Below are 11,527 nucleotides of genomic sequence, written 5' to 3'. Positions count from 1 at the left end.
GGCCAATATAATTTCATAAGAGCATACATATATATAGCTAAAAGTTACTTGACAAACAGCAAAGCCAGACAGGCGATACCTTAAGTCGAGTTGTTGGCCAAGATGGATAAAGGCTCTTCCAGATAGTAACCCAACATACTACTGGATAAATGAACAGCAGACCCCAATTCTATCCAAAGGAATACTGACAATTGATTTGCATGAACAGCTGATCCTCCTGGAACAGGGACCTCTGGCTGACCAGATTTACCAGAAGGGCAGATAGGGGGGAATAGATGGGGGTCCTGACAGCACAGTGGACAGTGGCAGGGATGGCAGAGTATGGAGGCTCTAGTGGCAGAGGAAGGCTGTCTATCTGATGGGTTTATATTCATGCTCAGATGCCAAGGAACTCAGAAAGTAAGTGATTGTGACCAGTAATAGTCATATATATGGAGATTAGAAATGCATGTGAAAACGTCTCAATGTCAATTGCCTTAAAATGAATTTTTCTGTATGAAACTGTGCTTTTTAATAATGAAATGGAGATCTTTTTTAAAGGTTAAAACCTCATTTAATTTTATGTCTTACAGAGTTTATAATGAGTAAAAGATTGTATAAGCATAATAATTCATCTGTAAACCTAAAAATGTACAGCCAATTTTGAAAGAGATGTACCCTAGCTCAGAAAAATGTTATTGAATAGGTTAATGCTGTTGTAATAAAATGCTTCTTCTAATTAAAAAAAAATGGTGACAGCATTCCCTCTGGTTTTTCACACCACCAAAACTTTATTTAACTCTCATCTCTATCTCCTTTCTAAGCTCTCTCCTCCATCCCCAGTTAATGTACCCCTATTTAACCCTTTATAATAGCTGTCTCCTATTAACCTCCCTCTCTTGAATGAGTTCCTTCTTTACCATTATACCCATAGTTCCTTCTATGTCTGTCCATCCTCTGTTTCCAATGGGGGCAAAACATTTCCCCATTGGAGGCATTTGTTTCCTACTATACCCCGTCTCTCAGGGTCTTTCTTTTCCTTTACCTCCATGGTTCCTTTCCATTTTCTTGGCTTCTATGATCACATCAGGATATATACTCATATATAAGGAATTGTTGTGATGGTCCACAAATGAGGGAGAGCATATTTTGCTTGTTTTTCTGTGTTATTTCACTTAGTATGACATTTTCTGTTTCCAACCATTTATCTGCAGATTTCATGAATTTGTCTTTCCTTACCCCTGAGTAGAACCCCATTGTAAATGTACATTTTTATTATCCATTTGATGCTTGAGGGGCATGTAAGTTATTTAAATTTCTTAGCTATTGTGAAAAGAGCAGCAACAAAAAATGAATGTACAAGTATCTGTCTTATGGATATATGCCAAGGAGTGTTAGAGCTGGATCACATTATAGATTCATTTTTAGTTTGTTATGAGTTCTGCACACTGCTTTTCATAGAAGTTGCACAGGTTTCCCATCCAACCAGCAGTGAATGAGTGCTCTCCTTCTCTACATCTTCAGCAGCATTTGGTGTTTTTTGTTCTCTTGATCTTAGCCACTTTTGGGTAAGATGAAATCTTAATGTGGTTTCGATTGTGATTCCTCTAATTACTCAGCATGTTGAGCACTTTGTAGGGTGTTTCTTAGCCATTTATTTTTCTTTATTTGAGAAATCTATGCTCATGTCATTAGCCAATCTTTTCATTGGGTCATTTATCTCATTTCTTGGGGGTGGGGGGGGTGATCTTTGCATATTATGGATAGCAACCCTCTGTTAGATGTGTAGTAGGTGAAACTTTTTTCACAATCTTCACTTTATTGGTTGTTTCTTTTGTTGTTCAGAAGCTTTTTTTAGTTTAATGAGGTCTTACTTGTTGATTCTTGATCTTAATTCCCGAGCAATGGATGTCCAATTTAGAAAGACCTTTCCTACACCTATATCTTGTAGGGTACTTCCCAGGATTTCTTCTAGCAATTTCAGAATTTCAGGTTTCATATTAGGTCTTTGATTGATTTGATGTTGACGTTTGTGTAGGGTGAATGCTTAGGACACATTTTCATTCTTCTACAGATGGAGACCCAGTTTTGCCAGCACCATTTGTTGAAGATGCTGTCTTTCCTCCACTGAGTGTTCTTGGCAACTTTATCAAATATCAGGTGGCTAAAATTGCATGTATTCCTGTTTTTGGCTTCTATTATGTTCCATTGATATAAGTGGCTCTTTTTTCTTGCCAGTATCACGCTGTTTTATGATTACATCTCTAAAATGTGCGTTGAGTCTGGTATGGTGATCCACACAGTCTTGATCTTTTTGTTTAATGTTGCTTTGGCTACCTGGAGACTTTTCTGATTCTATATGAAATTTAGGATGGTCTTTTTCTAGCTCTGTGAAGAATGTCATGGAGATTTTGATTGGCATTACATTGAATCTATAGATTGATTTTACTAGAATTGTTGTTTTCACAATATTGATTCTACCAATCCATGAATAAGGGAGTTCCTTCCATCTCATGGTGTTTTCCTCCATCTCTTTCTTCAAAGATTTAAAATTTTCATTGTAGAAATCTTTAATGTCTGATTAGGTTTATTCCAACATATTTTATTTATGAGATTATTTTCAATGGGAGGGTTTCCATGAATGATTTCTCTGATTGCTTCTTTTTTTAAGTTATTTTGTATCCCGACACTTTGCTGAAAGTAATGGTCATTTCTAATAGTTTTCTGGTGGAAATTTTTGGGATTTCTTATGTATAATAGCATATCATATTCAAATATGGATAATTTGACCTCTTCTTTTCCAAATAGTAATTCTTTAACTCATTCATTTGTATTATTACTCTAGTCCAGAGATCTGAGGCAGGAAGAGCAGGAACCTACGTGGGCCCAAGGCAGAGTGGCAGGCAGGTATCTGTCAGGAAGATCAGGAAGAGGGTCAAAGGGCAAGGCAGGAGTGGGGACAGCCTGGGGAGGGTCTAGCAAATTATGTAGAATAAGAGTGGGCCCAGAACCTGGAGAATGCAGCTAGTCTGGGTGCTAGGGCTCAGGACACGGTGAGCAGGATCTGGGCTACAAGACTGGTCCAGAGATATGAAGAGGGAAATGCAGGTGCAAGCCTAGGCTAGAAGGAAGACAAGCAGTGGGAGAGAGAATGGAGTTACTTGGGTGCAGGCAAATCAAGGTGAAGTGGTCTGGGTCTGACTTACCAGGTAGTAGGCAGAGTTGTGGCAGACATATGGAGGCCAAGGGCAAGGCAGGAATGGTGAGTCTGTGGATTGTATAACAAACTAAGCTGTTGAAGATCTTGCCAATGCCATTGACCTGATATTCTTCTTTTTCATCTATGCCTATGGTGCTTAGATTTGGTATTTTCATTGTGTCCCATTTCCCAAATATTCTATTCCTGTGTTTTAACATTTTTTCATATTCTCTGCTTGAGCAGTCCAACCCTTCAGCTTTGTCATCTATTCTTGATGTTTGTTTTCCATTTCATTTTTCTGCCTGTGAGGCCCATCTCCTGTCATTTCAAATTTTCTTGTTCAGATTTTCAAATCCATCTTGTTGCCCAAGTTCTCTTAGGGTCCCTTGCTCCTGGCACTATTAGATAAACCATGTAGCACATCTTTATCTGAATTTTTCATAGTTTATATCCTGGGTAGGGCAAATAGAGTAACTTACAAAGGTGAACACCTAGTGCCCCACAAAAGGTGAACACCCAGCACCTTGTTCTGCTCTGTGGCTCAGTGGCTCGCCATTCCAGATTGCTTCAGTGCCCCACCCACAGTCTCTGTTAGCTTTCACCCATGCCCATGGTCTTGCCCTAGGTCAGTAAATGCCCCCTCTCTCATCTATACCAGTGAGACAGTGGGGCCATTTCTTCCCTGCCATCCCTGCAAAGATGGTTCCAACACTCCTCCTTCTGTGGCTAACTCTCCACAGCCAATTCTCTGTACCGAGCCCTGCCACTGGTCAACTCACACCCCTCAGAGGAACAAGGGACACACATCTTCATTTCAGCTTGAGTTTTCTTCAATATTTCTCTTTTGCAAATTCACTATTCAAGTAGTGAATTGTCCTTGTCTTTTTATTCAGCCATATATTTGTATTTTCTTGAGCTTTATCAGGAGTTTGTTCCTATCCTCTTTGAGTTCTTTGAGCTGTTTGTTCATGTTTTTGTTAAAGTTGTTGAATTATTTGATTATATTTATGATTTTTTTAATGCAGCCTGGGATTCCTATGAGCAGTTGTCATTGTAGTACACTTCTGTAGGTCTGGGGGTCTCTGTAGTGGCACATTATCTTGATTTTTCTTATTATTTGTATTTTTTAGTTGTGATCTGGGCATGTGAATTTCTTTTCTTTGTTGTGTATCTGGCATGAAATTCTAGCTGGCCTTTCTTTAATTGTAGTTTGGTTGCTTTTTATATTGTTGATATAGTTCAGTTGCTTTCTCATCTAGTATGAATATTTAGCTGTCCTGTGCTTCAGTTTTTCTCTTTTCTTTTTTTATTGATGTTGAAGTATGTTTCCAAGTTGACTAGCTAAGAACTCATCAGGTGTACAAAGAGAGCTGGGTTCAATTTAAAACTATGGAGATCCAGTGGCCAGGTTGTGTCAGGGTAATCCACAGTTCTCAGGCAAGAGGAGGGGGAACTAGGCCCAAGATGGGGATGGGGAGAGTGTGGTGAGTGTTTAACTAGCTAAACACAATAAATGTGAGCCCCAGAACATGGGAATTGGCCTATGGGGTTAATCCAGCAGTATCAGGCCAGAATAGCAGGAGGGATCCGAGGCCCAATGATGGGCGGAGGCTCTGGATAGTGTGGGAAGGGTCTAACTAGCTAAGCAAAGTAGATATAAGCTCCGGAGCAGCTAGAATGTACCTTGTCTGGGTGTAGGGGGATCAAAACACATTGGGCAGTATCTGACTTAACAGTCTAGTCCAGAGGTCTTAGGTGGGGTAAGAAGGTGGGGCCCTAGGCCCAAGAATGGATGGGGACAGTGTGGAAAGGGTCTAACTATCTAAGCAGAATAAGTGTGATCCCTGGAGCTGGGAGAATGGAGCTGGTCCCAGAATATTGGGATCAAGACCCAGTGGGCAGGTTCTGGATTATGAGGGAAGTCTGGAGGTTTCAGGAGAGATGATCAAGAGGGTCCTCATCTCAAGAAGGTGGTCTGGACCATATGCTCAGAGTAGATGTGATGCCTAGATCAGGGAGCTTAATATAATCTTTGCTTTAAAACTATAACTTTTTAACAATTCACACTTAAAGGTATTCATCATTGAAGGTGAAACAATGCAAATCCACCTTATTCAAGTTCCAATTGAAGCCTTAGCTTATAGTACTTTCAGCTCATGCCCCAAGTAGTAGAAGCTTATCCTAGAATCTGATCTTGCTGAGATATCAACAAGGCAGATCTTCAGGAGATAGAGCCACTTAGGAAGAAACTCCTGAATCATATTATCTATTAGTTACATTACAATCCAGGTTTAATTAATTATTTATGTCTTCCAAATTTGGTACAACATTGGTGCAACAGAAATATTATAGTAACATAAAACCAAACTGCAGTTTGAAGACACCTGCATTTCATTTTAGTTATTTTAAAATATATTTAAGTTTTTAATTGTGTGTGTGTGTGTGTGTGTGTGTGTGTGTGTGTTTATGAGTGCAGGTGCATTTGAAGTTCAGAGGAGGTTGTCAGATCCCCTGGATCCACAGTTATAGATGACTGTTAGTCATCTGGTATGGGTACTGAGCCCTCTGGAATGACATCAAGTGCTCTTAACCACTGATACCTATATTTTATATCTGAATTTCTAAAACCAAAATAAATTGTTTTTTTCTGTTTTTATATATTAACTGAGCCCAGTAAATTAGATTATTGTTTCTCAAGCTAAATTGATTTTCCATAATAGGGGTACCTAAAGATTTGTATCAACTCTTCTATATTAAAGTGCCTATCTCCTTCATCTTCTGTCTTTACTCATACTACACATAGCACACTTTCAATTATTCTAATATCTCCACTGTTCTTTAACATAATATTTTCATTTATACCCAGAGAAAGAAGGAAAGTAAAAATAATAAATAAATATAGATAAACAAATTCAAAACAAGAAATAAAAAGTCAAATAATCCCAAATGATATGATATATACTTAAAAGACCCTGAATAGTCCACCAGAAAGCTCAGCCTGATAAACAGTCAGCAGTATAGCAGAACACAAAATTATGGCTGACCCCAAAACATAGCTTCTACATCAAATGGGATAAAAGATAGTTTATTCTGGACCCAAATATAAGTGAATACAGCCTGGAAGCAGTGATTTAGGTCACCCCAAATTCCATGTTTCAACATGGGAACAGTTTCCTGAAGTTTTTATAGTAGCAGAACAAAGAAAGGGATAATAGTGTAGGAGCTAGATACAGGAGAAGCTTTACCCAGGTAAGATAGGGCCATAGTACACATGGTCTCACAGCAGCTTCAATTAGCTTCACAGGACCTGCATGAAGCTGGGCTAGTCAACATTAAGCCGTGGATGGAAGGGGGATTTAGGCAGCCCAGTTCCTCCCCCAGAGAGTTATTGACAGTGGATAGTTTCTGAAGTACAAGTAATAACTGTCTTCCGTGATGCAACCTGTAGTTAGACACCCGTGTTCCAGTATGTAGCACCACTCCCTGCCCATGCAGCCGCCTGGTGAAACTTAGTAGGACACAAAACAAAAACAAAAACTCATGATAAAAAACATTCATGATAGTGGGAGTGGGACTTTGGGGAGGAGGGTGAGCTTGGTGGAAGAGGAGGTAAGTGAGAGTAGGTTAATGTGACCAAAATGTATTGTATACATGAATTAAATTGTTAAAAAATGAATAAATTGTAAAATTAAAGTAGTAAGAAGAAAAAGAGATCTAATGGCAAATGGAAGGATGTCAGCAGGAATGGAAGAAGGGAAGAAAAGACAGTAATTGGGATGAATATTTTCAAAGTATTACCAAAATATGCTAGCTTAAAGACTGTAGCACAGTGTTCTTTTAAATGGAAATGCAAGGGCTGTAGAGATGCTCAGAAAATAAGAGCATTGACTACTCTTGCGAAGGATATGGATTATGTCCCAGTACCCACATGGCTGATAACAACTGTCCATAATAATTCTAGGGGATCTGGTGCAGGCTTTTGGTCTCCATGGGTATTGTATACATGTAGTACACTTATATGTACACAGCCCAAGCACTCATACACATGACATAAAAATAAATAAATAAAATCTAAAAAACAATAGTTTAATTAAACAATAGTTAAAACTATTAAACAATAGTTTAATATGTCCCATATAAAATAAAATGGTCAATATATTGTATGATTCAAAAAAAGAAACAAAGATCTCCTACCAACACTGCTGAATGAAGCCTTTGTTAAAGAGCCTCAGCTATGGAAGATGTTGGGAAAAAGCAAGCTAAGAAAGGAAACATGACTATTCACAGCTAAAAGTGACAAAATAGCACAACTCCATTAGCAGACCTAAGTTAAACCACTTTTAGTTACTATGACAGTAAATTATTGAAGAAAATAAATGTGATTGTGGAAGAATCCACTTCTTTTTTTACTACTTAAATTTTTATTGATTATTCTGCATTTCATACAATATATCTTGATAATATTTGGACATGCTCCCCTATCTGCACCCCCCATAGACCCCTCCCACCAGATTTCATGTATTCTGTTATATATGCTAAGGCTCACAGAGTCAAGTTTCTGTTCCAAGCTGTCCCACAGTGTGAGTTCATCCACTGGAGCCTGTTCAGCCTATCTCGCATCACTCTATTAAAAAAGACCAACTTTCCCTCACCCAGTAGTGACTGACTGCCAGTATTTCCTTGACTAAAGTTGGGGCCTCCTTCCCATGTCTCCAGTTCTATACTGGATTTTTGTTTGATTGAGTTTGCATGGGTTTTGTGAATGCTGTCACCATTGCTGTAAATTATCCGAGCAAGTTCCCAGAACCCTGGGAAATTCTCTTTCCTTGTGGTCACCTACCACCCCTTGCTCTTACAGTCTTTCTGTCCCTTCTTCTTCAATGGTCCTGGAGCCCTGGGTGACAGAGCTTTGACATAGGAGTCCTATCCAGGAACAAGCAATCTACAGTCTCTTTTTAAAAAAATAATTTATTTAGAATTTCATACATGCATATAGGGTGGTTTGATCCAATAAATGCCCACACTCAGCTCCAAATCCTCCCATATCTCCTCATCTCTTTTTTCTGATAACTTCATGTACTCTTTCTTCTTCTTTAATACTTTTATTTTTATGTGCCTTTTGACTACTTGGTAATATTCTGCCCTCAGAAGAGGTAAAACTCTAAAATCTTTTAAGGATTAGATACAAGTCTCCAAATACTTTAGACATTTTTGGCCTTTGGAAAAAAGTATGTTGCTAAAAAGCCCAAGGACATTTTGACTTTTATCCAGGAAACTAGCTACATTTCTTTGGGGTCTTTTTACAGTAACTGTCTAGCCAAATACTACCTCCTATTCTTATCGCACCATCCTCTGAAAGGGGTACCCAAATTACTAGTAGAGAATAGGGACACAGATCACTCTGGCTTCTTCCATGTGAGGCAATTGGAGTACTCCTTCAGTGGGTCTATCTAAAATACTCCAAAACTGCATAATTCTTGTCTCTAAGGGGAAAAGAAAGTACTTGAATTGTGAATAGGAGATGTGAAGGGTGAGTAAAGGCAAGAGTAATTAGCATTACAAGTTCTAGACAGGGAACTAGAAAAAAGTCAGAACAGGGCAATTTTCAAATGTTCGTATGAGAATCCACTGGAATTTCTTGATAAGGGCTTCCAAAAGAATCCTTCTATTGGGTTCCTCCTCATTTTTCTTTTGTCTCCCAAGGCTGGACTCTAGAGTGACAAATTCAGGATTTGATTGCAGATATTTTAATAGCTGTTGTAGTGATTAGAATCAGTGTCAGTTCCCTCTCAAAGGCTTCGGGGGAGAAAACAAATTTATCCATCATTTTAGAACAATAGCTGGCTGTCTCCCTTAGCTACAGGTGACTGCTACAGTATTGGAGACCAAGATTTGAAGTCTTACATCTGAGCAGGACTTTCTGGTTAGGAACAAAATCATCAATGAGAAATAATTGTCTAAATAACTTTTTGTATAGACTTAAGCCTAAAATCTGGGAAGTATAATCCCATGAACTCTTAAAGAAATGGACTGTTGACTTTCTTTTTAGTTATACTTTCCTTTATGGTGTTTAAGACCATAGAATTGGCCCAAATAAATCAATTTATTTTTACACTTAAAGTCATTTGAGGATCTGTTCCTCAGGGGTGACATGGGCTTGGGAGGAGCTCCTGGCTCCTTTCTTTTACCAGTTCTATCTATGTGAAAATAAGTCAAAGGTCCTGCGCGACCATGTCTGGCTTCACTTGGAACCTTGAATGATATGTTTCCTCTGAGTTGACCCTCCTTTTTGTAGACTGGTTCAAGTAGATCTCGAGGGGTCTCCATGCCCTCTCTGAACAAGAGGAGAGGTGACTCACCACAATTACAGGACATTTTGAGAAATTTTCTACAGTCCCCTGGAACTTAGTTGACCTTGGAGGGCAAGAGCAAAAGCTGTCTTTTAAGTCCCTGTGACTACATTAGATTAGGCCTCAAACTGTGGCTGTTAAACATCCAATAATGTTAGTCCCACCAGTCTAGTACTTTTAATTATCATGTGCTATGTAGATGAGGCTTGGAGAAAAGAACCAAATATTCTCAGATAAACCTGAGTAGATATATATTTTGTTCCTTAAACTAGTTGACTAATCTATGACCGTAGAAAATTTAAGACTATGTGTATATTATTTTTGTCTCATCCTTTATATATCATAACAAACCAAACAGTCCTTCATCATTTGCTTAGGCTTTCTCATTTTTTTTCTGTTTTGGAAAATATCTCCATTCACATATCCTTTTAACATCTTTTCCATTCTCATTTTCTTTTTTTAATAATTATGAGACATAATAGCCTTAACAAATAAATTTTTGATCTGTTGTGAAACTCCTTTTCCTGGGAATGCTAAGCAATGATTACTCCCTTTCAAGGTTCTAGTGTCAAGACAGGGTTTGATTAAAGTTTTATGGGGAACCAATGAATTTGTTGAGGCTACTTACTGAGATAACTGAAGGGTTGCTGAGGAGTGTGTATAACCTGAGGGTATGCACACTGGAAAGCCTTTACCCAGCATGGGTCATGCTTTCTCTTCCTTGCCTTCCCCAGATTGTATACTTTAGCCCTCCAAAATCCATGAGGCCATGTGTGATTAGGGTCAAATTGCATACACTTGGCTGGGCAGAATGGCTGGATAATGTGGTGAGGGTCCAATGACCCTGCTTGGCCCTCCTTTAATGAATGAGCCTAGCCATCAACAAGCCCAATTGTGATGATGTTTAGTGATCAGGCTCAGCTGAAGTTGTGGTGATGGTTTTTTCATGCAGAAGCGACTGCTATATAGGATCATCTGATTAAAAGGATGTGGAATTTAAAAGGATTTGGTGCTAGGATCAACATATGAGGGAGAATATAAGTCATTTATTTTGGTGAGGTAATACCTTAGGATGGTTTTAATTTGCATTTCCCTAATTACTAATGATGCTGAACAGTTTTTGAGATGTTTCTTAGCCATCTTTATTTCTTCCTTTGAGAACTCTCTGTTTAGGTCTTTAGCCTGTCTTTCATTGGGCCATTTGGTTTCTCGATTCTTTGTTTTTTGAGTTCTTTATGTATTCTGGATTTTAAACCTGTCAGATGTGTCACTGGTGAAGATTTTTTCCCATTCTGTTGGTTTTCTCTTCACTTTTTTGATGATTCCTTTTGCTGTACAGAAGCTTTTTAGTTTAATGAGGTCCCACTTGTTGACTGCTGACCTTAATTCCTGAGCAACTTTTATCCGATTTATAAAATCCTGTCCTACACCTATAGCTTGTAAATTACAGCCAATATTTTCTTCTAATAATCTCAGGGTTTCCAGTTTCACATTGAGGTCTTTGAACCACTTGGAGCTGACTTTTGTGCAAGGTGAAAGATAGGATCTAGTTTCATTCTTCTACAGGTGGAGATCCAGTTTTGCCAGCATTTGTTGAAAATGCTTTCTTTCCTCCAATGTGTGTTTTTGGCACCTTTGTCAAATATCAGGTGGCTGAAATTGTGTGTATTTGGGTTTGAATCTTCAATGATGTTCCATTGATCTATGACTCTATTTTTGTGCCAGTACCATGCTATTTTTATGTCCATAGCTCTGCAGTATACTTTGAGATCTGGTATAGTAATCCCCCCGGCATTGCTCTTTGTGCTCAAGGTTGCTTTGCCTATCTGGGTTCTTTTGTGCTTCCATATGAATTTAAGGATTTTTTTTTCTAGTTCTGTGAAGTGTTGGGGATTTTGATTGGGATTGTACTGAGTCTGTATATTGCTTTTGGTGGGATGGTTATTTACACAGTATTAACTCTTCCAATCCATGATCATGGGAGGTCCTTCCATCTCCT

At 38.5% G+C, this 11,527-nt stretch overlaps 1 protein-coding gene across 1 annotated transcript in view; it reads right to left on the bottom strand.

The window, feature by feature from the left end:
* The window catches only part of LOC115069428 (U7 snRNA-associated Sm-like protein LSm10), a 22,395-nt gene extending 19,041 nt beyond the window's left edge, over window positions 1-3,354 (bottom strand). The window contains 1 exon segment of the mRNA XM_029561056.1: window positions 3,186-3,354. Within this exon segment, the coding sequence (XP_029416916.1) occupies window positions 3,186-3,354 (169 nt within the window).
* Window positions 3,355-11,527: the final 8,173 nt, after the last annotated feature.

The sequence above is a fragment of the Nannospalax galili genome, unplaced genomic scaffold (assembly GCF_000622305.1).
Source record: "Nannospalax galili isolate Female #2095 unplaced genomic scaffold, S.galili_v1.0 scaffold470, whole genome shotgun sequence".
In the NCBI taxonomy this organism is placed as follows: domain Eukaryota; kingdom Metazoa; phylum Chordata; class Mammalia; order Rodentia; family Spalacidae; genus Nannospalax; species Nannospalax galili.
Note: the sequence above shows the minus strand (reverse complement) of the source record. Positions and strands in the feature narration are given on the sequence as shown.